This window comes from Bos indicus x Bos taurus, chromosome 1 (genome assembly GCF_003369695.1).
Source record: "Bos indicus x Bos taurus breed Angus x Brahman F1 hybrid chromosome 1, Bos_hybrid_MaternalHap_v2.0, whole genome shotgun sequence".
NCBI lineage: Eukaryota > Metazoa > Chordata > Mammalia > Artiodactyla > Bovidae > Bos > Bos indicus x Bos taurus.
In genome coordinates, this window is record NC_040076.1 from 135,215,852 (window position 1) to 135,238,370 (window position 22,519).

At 37.0% G+C, this 22,519-nt stretch overlaps 1 protein-coding gene across 3 annotated transcripts in view; it reads left to right on the forward strand.

Annotated features, from left to right (window-relative positions):
* The window catches only part of TOPBP1 (DNA topoisomerase II binding protein 1), a 70,601-nt gene that overhangs the window by 35,731 nt on the left and 12,351 nt on the right, over positions 1-22,519 (forward strand). For all 3 annotated transcript variants that reach the window (XM_027545727.1, XM_027545738.1, XM_027545746.1), the window contains 13 exons: positions 2,127-2,300; positions 2,397-2,506; positions 4,861-4,984; positions 5,540-5,686; positions 5,804-5,906; positions 7,547-7,739; positions 9,878-10,098; positions 11,001-11,167; positions 11,412-11,523; positions 13,831-13,994; positions 14,487-14,624; positions 16,966-17,055; positions 17,228-17,389. In XM_027545727.1, coding sequence (XP_027401528.1) covers positions 2,127-2,300; positions 2,397-2,506; positions 4,861-4,984; positions 5,540-5,686; positions 5,804-5,906; positions 7,547-7,739; positions 9,878-10,098; positions 11,001-11,167; positions 11,412-11,523; positions 13,831-13,994; positions 14,487-14,624; positions 16,966-17,055; positions 17,228-17,389 — 1,905 coding nt within the window. The remainder of the gene's footprint in view (positions 1-2,126; positions 2,301-2,396; positions 2,507-4,860; positions 4,985-5,539; positions 5,687-5,803; positions 5,907-7,546; positions 7,740-9,877; positions 10,099-11,000; positions 11,168-11,411; positions 11,524-13,830; positions 13,995-14,486; positions 14,625-16,965; positions 17,056-17,227; positions 17,390-22,519) is intronic.

The following is a 22,519-nucleotide window of genomic DNA, read 5'->3' on the forward strand; positions in this document are numbered from 1 at the left end:
CAGCGTTGAGGTAACAGCTAGAGATATATATGGTGTGAAATCAGGACATCTGGGTTCAAGTTCTGTGTCTGTTGTGAATGGTATGATTCGCAGATTGTTTAATATATTTGAGCATCAGTTCTATCTTTTGTACAAATAGGATAATATCACTGAAAACCACACACTTACTGTAAGAATCAAGTGAAATTGTGTGATAAATAGTTTCATAAACTGTACAATTACATAGACACATTGGACTTAGGTTTTGATTCTAGGAATACCCCCAGTGCACTTTCTGAAAATGTTATCTCTTTACCTTTCAGTCATTTGCCCTAAAAAGATGAGTTAAGTGTGCATCTTTCTTTGATCTTCTGAGCATTGGAATATGGCTCCCTGTTTAAAAAATGCATTCACAAATGAAGGTTTAATTCAGCCTTCTCAGATAGTTTTCTTTCATTCCCCAAAGATAATTTTCTTCACTACTCCTTTAGTAGTTCTTGGCCTTTCAAATAGCTGTGCGAACCATGATTTTTTTTATCCATGAACCTTTGCAAAAGTATTGTGTGGTTTTACTCATAGTATGTTTTGGAGCAGACTTAAAGTTTGCAAGTTGTTCATCTTCAGAAAATAAACATAAATTGACCTGGGACAGTTTTCTCCAAGCTAAATCTTTGATCACATTTCTTCTGAAGTAATATTTTTACTGTAACACTACTTATGCTGTGAAAAGTAGAGGGAAAGCACTGGTTTGGGAATTGTGAGATCTAAAATCAGGCCTCTGCTTTGCCTCTTACTGCCTTTTAAGGCAAGTCAACTTCTTTGTGTTTCATTATCCCCATCTGTAAAATTATGGAGCATATCTAGATGATTTCTAAGGTCTCAAAGCTAGTAATATTCTTTGAATAGTAAATGGAATAATAATAGGCAAGATAGTAGAAATATTTCTGTTTGTTGAGACCATTCTTCTACTTTACAGTGAAAAACTGATGGTTCTGAAATAGTCTCAGTGAAGGTATAAAGCACATTTAAAGGTTTTATTGTTCAGTCATAATGTGTTTAGCAGTGTCTCTCTCTTGTGATATATAAAATAGTACTTCACCTTGTACTCAGTGGTCTTTAAATTAATGTAACAGATGGGCAAAAAAGAAAAATCTGATTATCTACTCTGCTCTCTAGTACGTGGTGAAACACTGATGCTTTGCTCATGAGAATATATCAGTGTTGGTGCATGCATTTTGCTTACATGGTTTCCTTTACCTGTGCAAATTGTGTGTGTTCAAGGTGAATATTCATCACTTGAGCACTGGCTAAATACTTTCTGCTGTGTATATGGAATACTCTTCAGATGGGAAAGAGAATGAGCACAAGTCCTGAACAGCAGTGACTAGTGCTCACGTGGGAATTGGGGTGGCTTGGGAATAGGCATATATTTTGTACCTTTGAAGATTTTTCATAATCCTCAGCTCAATATGACTTTTTAATCCTCCTTATTGTTCATGTCTAGTTTATATCCATCCTTGCTTACTTGTTTCCTTCTGTGTTTTTTGCTTGTTTACTTGTTTGTTTTGTTTATTTTGTTTTTTTTGTATCATTTTAACCAATTTCAACTGTGAAGTGAAGTCGCTCAGTCGTATCCAACTCTTTGCGACCCCATGGACTGTAGCCTACCAGGCTCCTCTGTCCGTGGGATTTTCCAAGCAAGAATACTGGAGTGGGTTGCCATTTCCTTCTCCAGGAGATCTTCCTGACCCAGGGATCGAGCCCAGGTCTCCTGCATTGTAGGCAGATGCTTTACCGTCTGAGCCATTTCAACTGTAAGATCAGACAAATGTGGTAGAATACTACTGAAAATGTATTAAGCTGCTTGGTCTCTTTGAACCAGTTTGTTGGACAGTATGGAATTGTTTTCTTCATTATCTATATAGATACAGATAATACTTCATTCTTTTTATTGTTGTTTGGAGGAAAGCTGGAGTAGGTTAAAGCTATAATCCAGTTAATACTGAGGATTATTCCCCTTCTCTCTTTACCTCTTTTTTCCCCTTTCCTTTTTCTGTTTACCTCTGTCTCCCCTCTTCTTTCTCTCCTTTTCTCTTCCTTTTCCTCACTTCCTTCCTCTTCCTCCTCCTCCTCCTCCATATACACAGGATGCTCTCGCAGCCTTGGAAACTCCAGGAGGTCCCAGCCAGCAGAAAAGGAAACTGAGTACACCACTCTCAGAAGTCATCGTCAAAAACCTGAAACTTGCTTTGGCAAATAGCTCTCGAAATGCTGTTGCTCTTTCTGCCAGCCCTCAACTGAAGGATGCCCATTCAGAAAAGGTGGAATTATATCTCTTATTAAAAGGAAGTTTTAGATTTAAAAAAAACATTTGAAATAATAATGATTGATCTGTTTCTTTTATTTTCCATGGGCAGGAAGATGCTCCGAAGCCACTTGAGAACGTTGTGGTGTGTGTTAGTAAGAAACTCAGTAAGAAGCAGAGTGAACTAAATGGGATTGCGGCCTCTCTAGGTGCAGACTACAGGTAGTTGGCATGCATTTTTTTTGGTGGTGATATGAACTCAATTTATAGGGAAACCTAAAGCTGTTGTGAGCATCTATTTAAAAAAAAAAAAAGCATTATTTTGCCTTTTATTAATAGTTTATCATAGTATCTACAAAATCCAATTTTGATTTAATTTACCTCATCCTTTTAAGATACCCTCTCCCATATCAATTCACTCTTACATGTATGTTTTTAGGGCATATTTAACAAATATATGAGAACATACTTTGTGACACTATTTCTAAAAATCTGGGATCCGTGAATGAGTACAGTCTAGAAAAAAAATCCTTGTCTTCAAGGAGTTTTTTTAATACATTTAGGTCGGAGATTTTAAGCATGTTTCTTAGTGATTTTCAAATTAGAGCCCTTCTGTGAGTACTGCTAAGTGCTGCAGCACTCCTGAATTAAAATGGTCTTTTTGAGGATGTTTAATGCCTATCGTTTTTACTTTGGAGTCATAGATAACCACTCTCAACCTGACAGCCCATCTAGAGACAGGTCCCTAGCACAAATGGCATCAGTGTCAGGGATTGAGAGACCCTTGCCTATTCCAGCCAGTGCTGAGTTGATCGTATTCCTTCATTGTCTGTGGTACTCGCTTTCTTGATCACTTGTTTTCAGCAGTTCATAGTTAGCATAATGATTGGTTTACAATTAACAAACAGTTTGAGGAATATGATTAGCTTTATCTTTCCCTTTTGGTAAGTCATTTCAGTTATCTTTTTGATGGAGAAATTAAATCAGGAGAATGGAAAAATAAAATATATTTGTGTGATTATAGGCACCTTAGTGTTTCATTCATCTATTGTAGAAGAGTAAAGCTTTCTTACTTATAACTATTATTTGTATTGTCTATATATTGTTCTTACCTGGTTGCTGAGTGCTCAATATGAGGCAAGTATTATCTCATACCATTCTCACAGTAGCCCTAAGAGCCCTAAAAATTGAATGTGTCCATGGGGATTCTGTTTAGATGTAGACTTATGTAAGATTTAAAAAACGCATATAGGACTTGTGTTTTTATAAGATTTAAAATGCCAGTCCTGGGAATTCCTGGTGGGTCCACAGGTTAGGATTCTGCACTTCCACTGCTGGGGGGCCAGGTTCTGTCCCTGGTCAGGGAACTAAGATCCCACAAGCCACACCAGACAGCCAAAATAAATAAAATGCCCCAGTCTTCTCAATATAAAAAAAAAATACATTGCTGAAATCCCTAAATAGAATCTAATACTCAGTGGCATTACTTTGGAATTTGCATTAGGTATATTCCTGAAGTAAATTTATGAGACTTGATAATTAATGAGAGGAAAGAACTCTTATTATGCAGAGGTTACAGTATGTATGTGTTCCTAGGGTAATTGGCTCTCAAGTGCTGCTGTTCCAGATGTTCCCTTCCATACGCACCAAAGAGATCAGTGATACTGTCTCCCACCTGCTGACAGTTAAAATCTAGACCAGATCTTCCTGACACATCAGATATAGCACTCCCTTTTTATTACAGATATTTATACAACATTCCTTCTACTAAAATGGATTTCATAAATCTAACTTTTATAATTAAAGTCAGTAGAAGGTACATAGTAATAGAATATACATTAAATATGTAAATGCCTTTGTCTGATAACACAGAGGGGAATGGAGTATTTATATTTTTGCATACATAGAAAGAGCACTTCAAATGTGATAGCTGGAAGACTGAAATAGATATGGAGACTCAGATACCATAAACAGGATTTCTGTTGGTAATATGACTACCATGAGTTGTTCACATTTAGCAAACTAGGTTAAGGAAATATTAAATGGGAAGAAATCGGGAGCACAGTGTAATAGCTAAGAGTGTGCATTTTGAAGTCAAAATTGGCTCTACCTCTTATTCACTGAGTATGTTACTTAATCATGTCCTTCAGTTTGCTTATCTATTAAATGGATAAAATAATACAGTGTTTTAGAATTGTTGTGAGAAATGGATGGATAATGCTGTGTAGAGTACACAATATTATGGGCACAGAGTGAATGTACAGTGACTAGTGGCTGCCAGCAGCTGGAGGATAGGTTGGATACTTAACTGGAAAATATCTTTATCGTTATATCACCCGTATGAAGTGATATTATAGAAGATGTTTTAAAGAATATCTTTCTGCGTCTCTCTCTACATTTATATATTGAGAGATATGCGTATAAAATTTAACAGTGAAAGTGGAGTCTGTCATTTAGTGTTTTTGCTTACTCTGGTTCCTGAAAGGTTTTGGGTATTCTGTTTATAGAGAATAATGATAAACTAATGTCGTTATCTCTCTCAGGTATTCAGGCTTTTGTGGGTTTGATTGTTTTAGGTGGAGTTTTGATGAGACAGTGACTCATTTCATCTATCAAGGACGACCAAATGACACTAATCGGGAGTATAAATCTGTAAAAGAAAGAGGAGTACACATTGTTTCAGAGCACTGGCTTTTAGAGGTAAGCATACTCCCCGCGCCTTTCTGTTAAATGAAAACATAAACAGTACTTCAAGGCACAAATCCATTTCTCTGTACATAAACAAGTTTGATAACCTTATTTAATTGCACATTTCCTTTCTTTGGCATCAGAAACTTAAGGTCTTTAATCCTTAAATGCTTAGTAAATCTTTAATGGGTATTCTTTCAGATTGTCTCTGATTCTTTTTGCTAGTTAAAAATGATATGAAAGAAAATTTTGTAATGCTTTGAGGAGAATTAATTTAGCATGCCAATACAGTTTCTTTTCTTTCTTCTTCTTCAATTTTCCTTCTGGGTATTCCCTGAAATGTGATTGATACTTTGGCAAAAGCATAGAAATAGAATTAGATTTCATACTTTAGTGGGCAGGACATTTAAAAGTGAGGACAAATTGTTACTTGTATAATGGAATTTTAAAGTCAACTACTTTTCAAAACTTTAATTTTGTGAACTTTTGCCATCTTAGAATTCCTTAACATCTTTTAGTTACTAAAATTTTTTTAGTCCTGTTTTAAAGCACACCATTGTATTACAGTGTGCCCAGGAGTATAAACATCTTCCCGAATCTCTTTATCCACATACTTACAATCCCAAAATGAGCTTGGACATCAGTGCAGTGCAAGATGGCCGACTCTGTAATAACCGACTACTTTCAGCTGGCTCTGCAATGAGGGATGATGAGGTAAACGATACAGATGATACATTTACCCCCTCTTTAAGCTGAATGTACAGTCATATATTGCTGTGAAGCCTTATACAGGGCTTGGTTTGAGAAACTGTAATTTTTCTCCTTCAATAGCCAGATCATATGCCTCTAGAAGAAAATGATATAGACAATATGACCACCAGTAATAAAGAACTAACAACATCAAATGGAAATGGGAGGAATGACTCTAAAGGAGGTAAAATATTTTAAATTACAAACAAAATTTATAAATGTGTATCTTTCATACTGAGGGCTTCCTTTGCATCAGATGAACAAATAAAGTTATCTTCTATGTTACTAAATAGAAGTAAAGCATATATTAATATTTGAGGATTGAATTGAGGTTCCATGCCAATCATTAATTAATAGCAAAACTTTGAGTGATAAAGTGTGAAACCTGTAAAATGTGTGAAACTAGGTATTCTACAGAGTTAGTGTGACACAGCTGTATTCTCTTAAACATAGGTAGAGATGGTAATTTTTCAAAAATTGGTCCTTTGATTCAAAAAGTTTCATTATATGCACAATATATTTTAACATAAATTCACATGGTTTTAAAGGTACAGAAGGAGGTGTAAAGAGTTTCTCTTTATCTTTCTGATGTTATTTATTTATTTTTGGTTGTGCTGGGTCTTCATTGTCATGGGCAGGCTTTCTCTAGTTGCGGTGCACTGGCTTTATTGTAGTGGCTTATCTTGTTATGAAACACAGATTCTAGGCACAGGAGCTCAGTAGCTGTGGAGTAGCTACTTAGTAGCTCGCAGGCCCTAGCGTGCTCAGGCTCCAGTAGTTGAGGCAGGCACGTGAGGCTCTAGAGTACGGGTGCAGTAGTTACAACACATGTGCTTGCTCTGCAGCACGGGGGATCTTCCCAGACCAGGCATCCCACCCGTGTTCCCTGCATTGGAGGGGAACTCCTATCCACTGTACCACCAGAGAAGTCCTCTGATGTTATTGTCTTATGATTTCTTCCAGAGCTGTTTTATGAGTGTACAATTATAAACATGTTTTCTCCTTCCCTCAATTAAAAAAATATATAAATATTAAACTACTATATATATTGTTTTATACTTTGATATTGATATTGTTATTTAACAGTTCAACTTGTGGAGTGTCATATTAGGACATAAGGAGCTTCTTCAGTCTTTTTCCCTTTTTTGGCAACTGTATAGTATTCATAGTATGAATGGCTCACTTTGTTTAGCCAGTTCCTTGTTGATGGGCATGTTGGTTATTTCTCTTGTCTTGCTATTATAAAGAGTGGTGCAGCAATGAGTAACGTTAAAGCTCTAGGTGTCCTCTCTTTAATGGATTTAATGGATCAGTATTTTCTATTTTCTTTACCCTACCAGAGCATTCCCTATGATTTATCTGTTTAGTTAGTCCCACTCTGTTCATTCCAAAAATGTTTATTTAGTACCTACTTGAATATTTAGTCTATAAAGAAACCAAAGATAAACATGTTGTGGTCTGTGTTTTCAGGGACCATAAGGGAAAATCATAAATGACTGTAATGTATGTCAGGGTGTGGTACAGAGCGTGAGAGGATCAGAAACTGGCAGGGTATCTGCAGAGGGATGATGACCATGCGTCTCAGCAGTGTCTGCAGAGGGCTTCCTGATTATTTCCTATTCCATCTCCATAGTAAGGGCTGCCTTTATGTCTTGGTTCTGCAGTATTCATAGTCTTAGTACAGTACTGTAGCCTATAGTAAATATTCAGTAGATGTCAAGTCAATAAATCTGTGTTCAACTAAATCTAGACAAAATAGTTAATATGAATAAGGTGTGCTAAAGAGAAACTTACCTTGATTGGTATATTTTTGTTTGTTTCAAGCTCTGACACAGACTTTGGAGATGAGAGAGAACTTTCAAAAGCAGCTTCAGGAGATAATGTCTGCAACTTCAATAGTGAAACCCCAAGGGCAGAGGACTTCCCTCTCAAGAAGTGGTTGTAACAGTACCTCTTCAACTCCTGACAGCACCCGCTCTGCCCGCAGTGGACGAAGTAGAGTCCTAGAGGCACTGAGGTCTGTCCCTGTCACTGATGGCAGAATAGCTTTTCCTTCCTCCCTTCCTTGTTAACTTATCCTTCTTTCATTTCATGCAACTCCAGAATTCTTATTTGGGAATAGGAAGCAGAGGTGTGTTCCATACCAAGGAACTGCTTCCACTGAGGCATGATTAATACATTTTATTACCTCCCCTGAGAAAGACATGATTTAAGATCCAGTTTGCCTTGTTTGAAATGGATTGAATGGTAGTCCTCTCTGTTCTGTGTATTAGACTTAAATAATATTGCTATTAGACAGTAAGTGCATGTGTATGTGTATATATATATATAAATTTAGGCAGTTTTCTTATTGGATTACATGTTATTTTGTATTCTCTTTATAACTCTTATCTTCTAGGGAAGGTGATTACAGATCTTAGTGTGATGTGATTTAAGTTCAATAGAAATAACTTCATCTTTTCCTTAATAGAAAAATACGATGAAGGTTAATGGACTTATATCTTGAATTGATTAATTGAAATATGCATTTATCTATATTAACTGTATGTTTCATGAGGCTGTTTCTTTAGCTGAGTATGGAGCAAAAATGATTTTCTATTTAATACACCTCAGGTCATATTTTACATTTTAGAGAGCCTAAATCTTGTGCCAAAGTCAGTAAGTAAATATATTCTGAGAGTAAAAGGCCATCTTCCTTGTATTTGAGGCAAATGAACACTTTAGGAGTGCCATCAGCTTTAGCAAATTATTTTTATTAATAATTCTTTATGTATATACATTGAAATATTCAGTATACACATTGAAGGCAGGTATTGGAATTCTTTTTACTTTTCAGTGAAATTGGTACACCATAAAGAGGAACTAAAAAGCCTCTTGATGAAAGTGAAAGAGGAGAGTGGAAAAGTTGGCTTAAAGCTCAATATTCAGAAAACTAAGATCATGGCATCTGGTCCCATCACTTCGTGGAAAATAGATGGGGAAACAGTGGAAACAGTGTCAGACTTTATTTTGGGGGGCTCCAAAATCACTGCAGATGGTGACTGCAGCCATGAAATTAAAAGACGCTTACTCCTTGGAAGGAAAGTTACGACCAACCTAGATAGTATATTGAAAAGCAGAGATATTACTTTGCCAACAAAGGTCCATCTAGTCAAGGCTATGGTTTTTCCAGTGGTCATGTATGGATGTGAGAGTTGGACTGTGAAGAAGGCTGAACGCCGAAGAATTGATGCTTTTGAACTGTGGTGTTGGAGAAGACTCTTGAGAATCCCTTGAACTGCAAGGAGATCCAATCAGTCCATTCTAAAGGAGATCAGTCCTGGTGTTCACTGAAAGGACTGATGCTGAAGTTGAAACTCATACTTTGGCCACCTCATGCGAAGAGTTGACTCATTGGAAAAGACTCTGATGCTAGGAGGGATCAGGGGCAGGAGGAGAAGGGAATGGCAGAGGATGAAATGGTTGGATGGCATCACTGACTCGATGGACATGAGTTTGAGTGAACTCTGGGAGTTGGTGATGGACAGGGAAGCCTGGCATGCTGTAATTCACGGGGTTGCAAAGAGTCAGACACGACGGAGGGACTGGACTGAACTGAACTGAAAACATGTTTCACTCTAGTTCTCTATAAAGCTGGCTTACCTTAGACTCTGAGAGGTTTGGTTGTTAGTAACCAAAAAACCTTCCTTAAAAGCAGCCTATAGATACTAAGTACACTTCCTACGTAATTATAGTTATTGTTTAATTACAGTTATTGTTTCCAGTGATTAAAAATACAACCTGTGAATGGTCAGCAAAATAACCAGGTTTCTAAACATGTTTCCCTAAGCCTATATAATTGAGAAAAGTCCCTTTTCTAAATGCTGTAATCATTTTGGAATTTTTAAAAATTTCCTACAGTAAACTTACCCTCTGAAGTTGAGATTCAATGTGCTTTATTTTCTAGGTAAAACATAAGTTTCTGGGAAAAAAAATTTTTAAATAAAAATTTCCCTAAGTTCAATTATTGAATAAGTATTTTCAAGTTGCTTACTGGGTGCTAGATGGTGGACATTTAAAGGTGAACCACCAATTTGCAGTCTAACTTAACAGAAGTTATGAGGACGGATTTTGTTATGGCTATCTGTTATTAAAATTGTGACTTCTGTTCCTTAGGCAGTCTCGTCAAACAGTACCTGATGTCAACACAGAGCCCTCCCAAAATGAACAGATCATTTGGGATGACCCTACAGCCAGGGAGGAGAGAGCAAGACTTGCCAGCAATTTGCAGTGGCCTAGTTGTCCCACACAATACTCTGAGCTTCAGGTTGATGTTAAAAAACTGGAGGATTCTCCTTTCCAGGAGCCTTTACATGATTCAGAAATTGCTGAACAGGGTAATGAGAAAGAAATCTATTTAATTGTTTGTATTAAGTACATGTTGACTTCTTGAAAATAAATAGATAAGCACTTCGTGGTTCTCTGAATTGTACATGCCAACAAAAACTTAATAGATATATTTGGGCTTAAACTTGGAAGTCAGATAAATAATTATAAATTGATGTAATTTATCATACTCTGGTTGGGAGAATTCCATGGACAGAGGAGCCTGGCAGGCTACAGTCCATGGGGTTGCAGAGAGTCAGACACGACTGAAGTGACTTAGCCACATAGGCATCATAAATTGAAATATGTATTTTGATTAAATTTGGAAGTTAAGGATTAGGCATTTTTTCCCCCAGACATTTTTCCAGTTCTTTTTGCATTTGTGTAGTTAATGCTTGATTTTTCTCTCAATCATCTTGTTCATTTAAGTCTTAACTCCACCTAGCATTTACCTACATTTCTTTAGAGCTGTATGAGTTTCTTTCTGAATTCCCTATATTTTTCTTCCGTGGACTTTACCTTGAAAACAAAATGCTTCCTGTTTCTCATCATTGGTCATCTTTCCCCACCTCTTTCTCTTTCTGATCACATGAGTATTTCTCTATACTAGATGTATAGATTTATCTCTGCTTCTGATTTTCTCATAAAATTGCTCTCATTTTTAAAATCTGATTTACATTTTACTGATGAAGGTGTGGTATTTAAAGAGAGAAGCACACAGATAACACCATTTGCCATTTTAATTGCTTTCATTTATAAGCTCTAGAAATAGGCTACTTCTTTTGCATGTACATTTTACATTCTAGAATTTCTGTTTAATTTCATCTTGGTTAAGACAGATGAGAATATTTCCCAGACTTTCTTCTTAGTCATATTTGGATAACATCACACTGTAGCATTTTATTGCCCTCAGCTGTCTGTGATCCTGGGAACGTATGTGTGACCGGAGCCCCAAAACACCCGATCTCTGAAGAACTGGAAGCTCCAGTGAAAGACAGCCACCTGATCCCTACGCCTCAAGCCCCCAGTATTGCCTTCCCCCTAGCCAACCCACCTGTGGCTCCACACCCTAGAGAAAAGGTTTGTTTATCCTTAGTATGGTGATAAAATTTTTGGATATTGCTGTTACGCTACATTCAGAATTTTTTGATATCAATATCAAGGTTTTGTCATATGTTGAAAACTTTATTTCTTTGTACTTTATTATAATCATTTCTGCATTTGATGACTCAGAAAACTAAGTAAAATGTTACTGTAAAAGAACCATAGACTTGATAGCTGTTTTGATGTTAATTTTTTTCTAAAATAAACTTTTCCATTCCAGATTATAACAATAGAGGAGACTCATGAAGACTTAAAAAAACAGTACATATTTCAGTTGTCATCTCTGAATCCTCAAGAACGTATTGATTATTGTCATCTGATTGAAAAACTAGGTACAAGTATCTTACTTATGTCGAAAATGTAACCTTATTTGGAAGTCAAATGTAGCTAACTATTGATTACCATTTTTAAGCTGTAGAAATTGAGATTAGAAAGATGAATAACTTGTCTCAGGCCATACAGCCTGTCAGCAGTAGAACTTAAGTCATAGGATTTAAAGATTTAAAGTGAATCCCATCATTCAGGTGTAAGAATCTTATCCTACTTTGAATGTTCATTGTTGAAACTCTGGACAAAATCAAAGGAATTATATAGTTAAAAACTACATTTTCATGAAGTTGAAGGTACACTGATTTCCAGACAGGAGCTCCTCCTGCTGTGATGTTCTTATTCTACTGGTTGTCAAGCTCTTCCTGACCATTCTGGAAGCAGCATACTAGAAAGGTAAACTTCCTAAAAACTACTTTAAAAAGTAAAATGAAGCAGGTGAAATTAATTTTACTTATGTATTTTATTTATATGTGTACTTTATTTAATATTTACTTTATTAGTATATGCAAAATATATTTAAAATATTTTATTCAACATGTAATTAGTATAAAATATCAGTGAGATAATTTGCCTGTTTTCTTACTAAGTTTGAAATCTGGGATATATTTTACATGTACAGCACATCTCAACATTTCAATAGGGAGTAGCTGTGCTTCAGGTGTTCAATAGCCCCATGTGACTAGGAGCTACTGTATTGGACAAAGCAGCCTTATAGAACTTAATATGACAACTTGACCTAGAGAAACATTAAGAAATAATGATTGTTTTTAATAGTGGCCCTGAATCATCAAGAAAAGATTAAAGGTCCTTTAGTGCTCTCCTTTTAAGTTTGTGGGACAAACTTAAAACTCCTTTTAAGTTTTTTTTTTTTTGTTAAGATTTCTTTCAGATACAGTTGTGTACTTAAGAAGCTGTATGTTTTGGAAACTTCACTCATGTGGAACATTTGTTTCCCAGTCATACAATAAATTAGATGGAGATAAGTCAGAATTGCTAAGCGTTACCTAGAGCTACCAAATGGAGCACTTTCAAGTGTGTGTCTTCCGTAGAGTGTTCCATCTCTGTAAACTATGCAGCTAGCAGAGACTTGTCTAGAAGAGAGCAGAGGCAGATGAGGGCAGATTGCTGAACTGGGAGTCTGTGACTAGAGGGTTTTTGATACTAGACTGCAGAGAGTCCCATCATTGTATAAACGAAGCAGCCATGGCCAACTGATGTACATAAATAAGTTCGCCTGTTGTCTGGGTTATAATAAATTCATTACGTAGAATTAGATATTGATATTAATAATGGAATTTTTACCTTATTGTTCTTTAGTCACTGTGATCCTGGGTTAGTTACTCTATACCTGTGTCCTCATATGTAAATTGTACATAATAGAATATTCATAGAATAGTGATGATTAAATGCGTCAATACTTTAAACTCCCTGACTTGTATAGTAAGTGCTCAAAAGTATTGCCGCTCTTAATTATTAAAGTCATCTGTAAAGCATGAGTAGAGTTCCATTGTTTTGTTAAAAATCTCAAGAAGTCCTTGGTACCACACTGCCTAACCTCTAAAATAGAAATAAAAGCATGCTTTACATATGCTTTCATTTACTTAGGCCTTCTTTCCTCAAAGTCAGACTTCTTTCTTACATATCTGAGAAGAGGGATCAGCTCTCACCATCTCCTTCATCTCTATTTACCTAGCGTGTGTTTTCCTCCTGAGCTTCTGTGTTGGTCTACTGACCTTATTTCCACTAAAAGCAGGACAAAAATTTTTTTTTTCTGTATTTAGTCTATAGATGCCCATTTTTGGCCTCCCTCTCCCTGGTGACACATATTCAGTGCTTGAAAACTGCTAAGGTAGTTGAAAGAGACTTAAGAGATGTGAACCTAAGAGAGGCTTAAGAGAGCAACCACTTGCAGTTTGTTGCTCTTGTTTGTATTCATTTTCTTTTTTTTATCTTAATTGTAACCAATTTCAGAGAAGCAGGAAATTTTGAGTAAACATTTTATAAAAATATGCATGTAAAGTAATTGTCCGGGGTTTTGTTTATTTAATGCAGTTCATTTATAAATAACTTCTCTGCATTCCTGGGCTCGATTCCTGGGTCGGGAAGATCCCCTGGAGAAGGAAATGGCAGTCCACTTCAGTACTCTTGCCTAGAAAATCCCAGGGGCAGAGGAGCCTGGCGGGCTCCAGTCCGTGGGGTTGCAAGAGTCGACGACTTAGCGACTACACCACCACCACTGCATAGTTGAGGTACATTTTCCCTCAGAAAAGGTTACGAATCAATAAAGTATCGATTTTTCTCTAATTAAGGTGGATCAGTGATTGAGAAGCAGTGCTTTGATCCCAGCTGTACACACATTGTTGTGGGGCATCCACTTCGCAACGAGAAGTATTTAGCCTCCGTGGCAGCGGGAAAGTGGGTACTCCATCGCTCCTACCTCGAAGCTTGCAGGACTGCTGGGCGCTTCATGTCGGTGTGTATGCAAATTAACGTGAAGGGTCATTTTTCTTTAAAATTAAATGTCTTAATAATTGATTCCAGCACATAAAATATTAAGCTAGTTATTTGAAATATTTTGGTTTGTAACTGACCATCGCAATAATATCTATCATGTAGTTTTTGAAGTTTTCAATCAAGATAACCTCAGGGATCTCTCTTGTATAGACTAGTAATCAAACTGTTAATATATACCTCCTCCGAGACCATGTCCTTCTGTGACTTTCATCTTATAGTAGGTAAAGCCCAGTAATCTAAATATTACCAGTTGCTAAGATGAAGCTAGATGTACATGACTTTCATATGAAGGCAAATTAATCTACATTTCCTCCATGCTCATAAATTGATGCTTGTTTAGTACTCTCTGTATTTAAAGGAACAAAATGTGTAGCTTGTAGCTCTTACTAGACTGGGGACTCTTTGAGGACGAATTGTAGAAATTCAAAAGTTTGTTGAACTAATTCTCTAGGAAGAAGACTATGAGTGGGGAAGTAGTTCCATACTTGATGTTTTGACTGGAATCAATGTACAGCAACGAAAACTAGCACTTGCAGCAATGAGATGGAGGAAAAAAATCCAGCAAAGACAAGAATCAGGCATTACTGAGGTATTAATATATATAATTATGTGGGTAGTATAAATGGAATTTGATGTCATGACTAGTCCAGATTTTAATTTTTAATAGATAACCTGTATTACAAAGTAAGAATAGTTCTATTTGTCTTTTATTCTTTGACTGATATACTTAATTTGGGCATTCTAAATTGAGCTTACTGTGATTCCTAATTCTTCTAATTGTGATCAACAGTAATATATATTTAGTGTTGATGGCGCTCTTAAAAATCATTTATATGTGTAAAATGTGACCCATACTATATTTCTTCCAAAGAATCTTTTCAGCCTCTAGCTTCAGGAGTTTTCAACTTGGGGTCCACAGATTATCAAATCATATATCAAAGGAGTTTATAGATCAGATTCAGAAAGGCTGTACACTTTCGATGGGAAAAATACATCCTTATTTTTACAAACCTCTAATTGAAAGTTTGCATTTCCTTCATTATATAAGTCTAGGCAACAAATCACAACACTGTTAACAGTGCTGTGACGTTCCCCACAGAAATCAGGTATTTTTTTTAATGTATTTTTTTATTTGGCTTTGTTGAGTCTTACTTGCAGCGTACAGGATCTTCACTGCCTCACATGGGGTCTTTCCTCGTGGCGCACGAGGTCTCTAGTAATGGCTTTCAGGCTCAGTCGTTGCAGCGTGGGTTTAGTTGTTTTGCAGCGTGTGGGATCTCCAGCAGGGATCAGACTTGCATCCCCTGCATTATAAGGCAGGTTCTTAACCACTGAACCACCAGGGAAGTCCCAAAAATCAGATATTTTTGCTTGCATTATGTTGCAACTTGAAATATTGTTTATGTTCATCACAACTTTAAAATTATAATACATATAGACCTCCTCGACTTGCAGTGGTTTGACTTTATGATGCTACAAAAGTGATACACATTCAGTGAAAAGCATATTTCAAATTTTGAATGTTGGTCTTTTTCCAGGCTAGCATTATACAATGCAGTATTCTCTGGTGATGCTGGGCTATAGCAGCAAGCACTGTGCCCAGTGAGCCACATGATCATGGGGGCAGTAAACAACTGATACAGCCATTTTGTTTTTCTGTATAGTATTCAGTGAATTACATGAGATATTCAACTACTTTATTATAAAATTGACTCTGTGTTAGCTGATTTTGCCCAACTAAAGACTTCTGTGTTATGAGCATGTTTAATGTAGACTAGTAAGCTATGGTTAGATAGTATTACTGACTCAAAGGACATGAATTTGAGCAAACTCTCAAATTAGTTAGTGGACCTAGTGGAGAACAGATGCGCCTGGCGTGCTGCAGTCCTTGTGGTTGCAGTCAAAGACACAGCTTAGCAACTCAACAGCAGCAGCAGTGAGACTTCCCTGGTGGTCCTGTGGCTAAGGCTTCGTGCTCCCAATGCATGCGGCCCAGGTTCAATCCATGATCAGAGAACTAGATCCCACATGATGCAACTAAAAGTCCCACGTGCTGCAACTAAGACCCGGTGCAGCCAAATAAATAAAGTTTTAAAAAACAGTAGTAATCTATGATGGTTAGTACATTAGGTGTATTTAAATGCATTTTTTACTAAATGGTGTCTTCAACCCTCTGATGGGTTTAAGGTAGAAGCACATCTATTATGTCACAGATTTTTTAATATTTTTATAATTTTCAATAAAATGGTTTCGTTTGTAATACTTTGTTTTATTTTGAACATTTATAAAACATTCATATGGTATGGAAATTACATTTCAATAAAGGTGTTATTTTTTTTTTAATTATTTGGAAAACAGATCATAGGTTTTACTAGACTGCCAGATGGGTCCATGCCTCACAAAAAGGTTAACAGTACAAATTATGTCATCTTTTATGTTATATTCTGAGTTCTCTGCTATCTCCAAGTCCCTGTTAGCCTTGATTCCCTTTATTTTAGAGTAATTCCACAAGCTTCTGTTAACTGGTAATTCTGTACTTAAATTTCCAATTTGTAGTCATTTTCAAGGGAAATAGTAGTGAGGCTTCATCTAATCTAAGAAGCCGTGTTTTAGATTCTACAATTAGATTAGTTGTAAGGAAGAAAAATACTACAAAAAAACTAGACAAATGTCAAGTCGCTTTGTTTTACTGTTACCTAATTATTAAATCATTTTTTTATTCTTTAATTATTTATTGATGGCCAACTGTATGCCAGACACCATGACTGTGTGTATCAGAGTGTTCCGGGCAAGATAGTTATCAGTTCATCAGAAGTAAAACTTATAAGATTATTCACTTACATTAAACTAAGACTACAGAGAAAATAATGTTTTTATATTGTCAAATTATTTTCCAAATAATTTCTACACTGATTATTCTTTATTTGCAGGGGGCATTTAGCGGGTGGAAAGTTATTTTACATGTTGATCAGTCCCGAGAATCAGGATTCAAACGCCTACTTCAGTCAGGAGGAGCAAAGGTTTGTTTTGAGTCAACTTAACTGGATTTTTTACAATTATTTCTAACCAAGGTTGCTGTCATCAGTTCTTGATTTTCTGTACTTTATGAGATGGTAATCCTTAGATGTAGCTTATACAGTTGAATTACCTTGGAACACTGATAGATTGTGGTGCTTTTTGTTTTTTCCTTAGGTGCTGCCTGGTTATTCTGTATCTTTATTTAAAGAAGCTACACATCTCTTTTCTGACTTTAATAAACAGAAACCAGATGACTCAGGAGTTAATATAGCAGAAGCTGCTGCCCAGAATGTATACTGCTTGAAAACAGAATACATTGCTGATTTTCTTATGCAGGTTTGTAAAATCCTGTCCTTGACAACCTCTCTACCAGAAACATGCTTATATGCATATAGATATAACTATACAGTAAAACCCTTGGTTGGTATTCATAGAATGTTAATCTCCCATTAGTCTCCTTGATTCAGCCCTTTCAGTTTCCATCTATTTTTTTAAAATAATGAACACACGTAAACATTTGGCCTGGAAGGTAAATATGAAATAGGTTTAAAAATCTGGAGACCTCTAAAAACCTTAAAAGTGCCCTCTAAAATGTTGGACTCTAAAGAACACAGAAATTGATTCTGCGAATCCAAGGAGAGACATTTACCCAGGGGTCCTTTCTAAATTTTCTTGACCTTTTTGCTTTGTTGTTGTTTAGTTGCTAAGTCGTGTCCAACTCTTTGTGACCCCATGAACTGCAGCACACCAGACTTCCCTGTCCTTCACCATCTCCTGGAGTTTGCTCAGACTCATGTCTATTGAGTGAATGATGACATCCAATCATCTCACCCTCTGTAACCCACTTTTTCTTCTCAGTCTTTCCCAGCATCAGGGTCTTTTTCCGGTGAGTCACCTCTTCCTGTCAGGTGGCCAAAGTATTTGGAGCTTCAGCGTTAGTCCTTCCAATGAATATTCAGGGTTGATTTCCTTTAGGATTGACTGGTGTGATCTCCTTGCTGTCCATGGGACTTGCAGGAGCCTTCTCCAGCACCACTCTCCTCTTTTACCCTCACCAAGAGGCTCTTTAGTTCGTCTTCACCATTCTGTTTCAGGGATATATCAAGAGGTTCTTGGTTCCTCTACTCCCATTAGAGTGCTACCTTTTGCATATCTGAGGTTATTGATATTTCTCCTTGCAATCTTGATTGCAGCCTTGACTTTGCACTCCAGGATGTCTGGCTCTAGGTAAAGGACCACATCATCATGGTTATCCGAGTCATCTTTTTTTGTATAGTTCTTCTGTGTATTCTTGCTACCTCTTAATCTCTTATGCTTTGGTACATTGTAAATACCTGTGTTAGATAATAAGGGAAATCATGCACTTGCTACATGGAAGGCTCACTATATTCCTGTTCAGAATTGGCCTTTGTTGGCTATTTGAATGGGCAAAGAAAAATCTTGACACCAGAGTACCTAAAATGCCATCAGGAATCAGTGAGATATGACACATCATAAATGTCTTACCACAAAGGATCTCAAATAGAAGGAAGTCAAAACTCAACCTGGTTTATAATTGTTGCTGCTTGCGTTTGGAAGTTGGTCAGGAATTAATAGAAGGAATGCTTGAAACAGACATAAAACCTGTTATAAAGCAGTGAAGTGTATTGACTAGGAATTAGTAAATCAGTGCTTGTTCTCCTTGAACATCTAAATAAATACATATATATATATAAAACAGGTATGCATGCTTTATTATTTTTAAATGACAAATTTAATGAGGTAAAAGAACACCATGTATACAAGAGATCGTGAAGATTTATTCTAAGAGCCATCTCTGATGAATTCATGGTTCATTAGAATGCTGTGTAAAGAAGGATTCTGAGTTTGTATCATTAGCAGTGTCTTTGTTATCCTTGCTCAAATTAGAATCTTCTCAGTGGTAGCATTTCTTTCATTAGACAATGAGAGCTTTATGATCCATTTAATTTCCATTTTAGTTGCTAGAAACTCTGGGGAATTTTTTTTTAATATAATTTTCTCCTTTCCCTTTATTACTTGATTTTTTCTTTTATTTTGTGGACTGTTCAGTTCAGTTCAGTCGCTCAGTCGTGTCTGACCCTTTGCGACCCCATGAATCGCAGCATGCCACGCCTCCCTGTCCATCACCAACTCCCGGAGTTCACTCAAACTCGTGTCAGTCGAGTCGGTGATGCCATCCAGCCGTCTCATCCTCTGTCGTCCACTTCTGCCCCCAATCCCTCCCAGCATCAGGTTCTTTTCCAATGAGTCAATTCTTCGCATGAGGTAGCCAAAGTATAGGAGTTTCAGCTTTAACATCAGTCCTTACAATGGACACCCAGGGCTGATCTTCCTTAGAATGGACTGGTTGGATTTCTTTGCAGTCCAAGGGACTCTCAAGAGTCTTCTCCAACACCACAGTTCAAAAGCATCAATTCTTCGGCATTCAGCTTTCTTCACAGTCCAACTCTCACATCCATACGTGACCACTGGAAAAACCATAGCCTTGACTAGACGGACCTTTGTTGGCAAAGTAATGTCTCTGCTTTTTCATATGCTATCTAGGTTGGTCATAACTTTCCTTCCAAGGAGTAAGCATCTTTTAATTTCTTGGCTGCAGTCACCATCTGCAGTGATTTTGGAGCCCCCAAAAATAAAGTCTGACACTGTTTCTACTGTTTCCGCATCTATTTCCCATGAAGTGACGGGACCAGATGCTATGGTCTTCGTCTTCTGAATATTAAGCTTTAAGCCAACTTTTTCACTCTCCACTTTCACTTTCATCAAGAGGCTTTTTAGTTTCTCTTTACTTTCTGCCCTAAGGGTGGTGTCATCTGCATATCTGAGGTTATTGATATTTCTCCTGGCAATCTTGATTCCAGCCTGTGCTTTTTCCAGCCCAGCGTTTCTCATGATGTACTCTGCATAGAAGTTAAATAAGCAGGGTGACAATATACAGCCTTGACGTACTCCTTTTCCTATTTGGAACCAGTCTGTTGTTCCATGTCCAGTTCTAACTGTTGCTTCCTGATCTGCATATAGGTTTCTCAAGAGGCAGGTCAGGTGGTCTGGTATTCCCACCTCTTGAAGAATTTTCCACAGTTTATTGTGATCCACACAGTCAAAGGCTTTGGCATAGTCAATAAAGCAGAAATAGATGTTTTCTGGAACTTTCTTGCTTTTTCCATGATCCAGCGGATGTTGGCAATTTGATATCTGGTTCTTCTGCCTTTTCTGAAACCAGCTTGAACATCTGGAAGTTCACGGTTCATGTATTGCTGAAGTCTGGCTTGGAGAATTTTTGAGCATTACTTTACTAGTGTGTGAGATGAGTGCAGTTGTGGACTGTTACTATACTGTAATTTGGGGTTTTTTTAATTAGTTTATTTTAATTGGAGGCTAATTACAATATTGTGATGGTTTTTGCCTTACATTGACATGAATCAGCCACGGGTGTATATGTGTCCCCCTATCCTGAACCCCGCCTCCCACCTCTCTCCCCATCCCATCTCTCTGGGTTGTGCTAGAGCACCAGCTTTGAGTGCCCTGCTTCATGCATTGAACTTGCACTGGTCATCTGTTTCACATATGGTGTAGTATACATGTTTCAGTGCTGTTCTATCAAATCATCCTACCCTTGCCTTCCCCACAGGATCCAAAATTCCGTTCTTTACATCTGTGTGTCCAGTTCCATTCTTCTTTATCAGGATTGCTTTGGCTGTTCAAGATTTTTTGTGTTTCTATACAAACTGTGAGATTATTTGTTCTAGTTCTATGAAAAATACCATTGGTAGCTTGATAAGGATTGCATTGAATCTATAGATTGCTTTGGGTAGTATACTCATTTTCACTATATTGATTCTTCTGATCCATGAATATGGTGTATTTCTCCATCTATTTGTGTCATATTTGATTTCTTTCATCAGTGTTTTATAGTTTTCTTTGTAGTGTCCTGCTTTGTCTCTTATCACGGTCTTTATTTCAAAGTCTATTTTGTCTGGTATGAGTATTGCTACTTCTGCTTTCTTTTGGTCTCCATTTGCATGAAATATCTTTTTCCAGCCCTTCACTTTCAGTCTGTATGTGTCCCTTGGTTTCAGGTGGGTCTCTTGTAGACAGCATATAGTGTCTTGTTTTTGTATCCATTTGGCCAGTCTTTATCTTTTGATTGGGGCATTTAGCCCATTTACATTTAAGGTAATTATTGATAACTATGATCCCATTACCATTTACTTGTTGTTTTACATTAGATTTTATAAACCTTTTCTATGCTTCCTGTCTAGAGAAGATCCTTTAGCATTTATTGAAGAGCTGGTTTGGTGGTACTCAATTCTCTCAGCTTTTGCTTGTCTCTAAAGCTTTTGATTTCTCCTTCATATCTGAATGAGATCTTTGCTGGGTAGAGTAATCTTGTTTGTAGGTTTTTCTCTTTCATCACTTTAAGTATGTCCTGCCATTCCCTTCTGGGCTGAAGAGTTTCTATTGAAATATCAGCTGTTATCTTTATGGGGATCCCCTTGTGTGTTGTATGTTGCTTTTCCCTTGCTGCTTTTAATATTTACTCTTGTGTCTAATCTTTGTTAGTTTGATTAATATGTATCTTGGGGTTTTTTGCTTTGAGTTTATCCTTTTTGGAACTCTGTGGGTTTCTTGAACTTGGGTGGCTATTTCCTTCCCCATTTTAGGGAAGTTTTCGCCTATTATCTCCTCAGGTATTTTTTCATGCCCTTTGTTTTTGTCTTCTTCTGTGATACCTATGATTCGAATGTTGGGGCATTTAACATTGCCCCAGCAGTCTTTGAGGTTGTCCTCATTTCTTTTCATTCTTTTTTCCTCTCTGCTTCATTTATTTCCACCGTTCTATCTTCCATCTCACTTATCCTCTCTTCTGCCTCAGTTATTCTACTGTTGGTTCCCTCCAGAGTGCTTTTGATCCTCAGTTATTGCATTATTCATTATTGATTGACTTTTCTTTATTTTTTCTAGGTCCTTGTTAAACATTTCTTGCATCTTCTCAACCCTTGTCTCTAGTCTATTTATCTGTAACTCCATTTTGTCTTCAAGATTTTGGATCATATTTACTATCATTATTCTGAATTCTTTTTCAGATAGACTCCCTATCTCCTCTTTGGTTTGGTGGGTATTTATCATATTCCTTCACCTGCTGAATGTTTCTCTGCCTTTTCATTTTGTTTATATTGCTGTGTTTGGGGTGCCATGTCTGTAGGCTGTAAGTTCATGGTTCCTCTTTATTGTGGAGTCTACTTCCTGTGGGTGGAGTTGGACTAGTGGCTTGTCAAGGTTTCTTGATTGGGGGAGCTTGTTTCTGTGTTCTGGTGGGTGGAGCTGGATTTCTCTCTGTAGTGCAGTGAAGTGTCCAGTAGTGAGTTTTGGGGTGTCCGTGGGTTTGACATGGCTTTGGGCAGCCTGTGTTTTAATGCTCAGGGTTGTGTTCCTGTTTTGCTG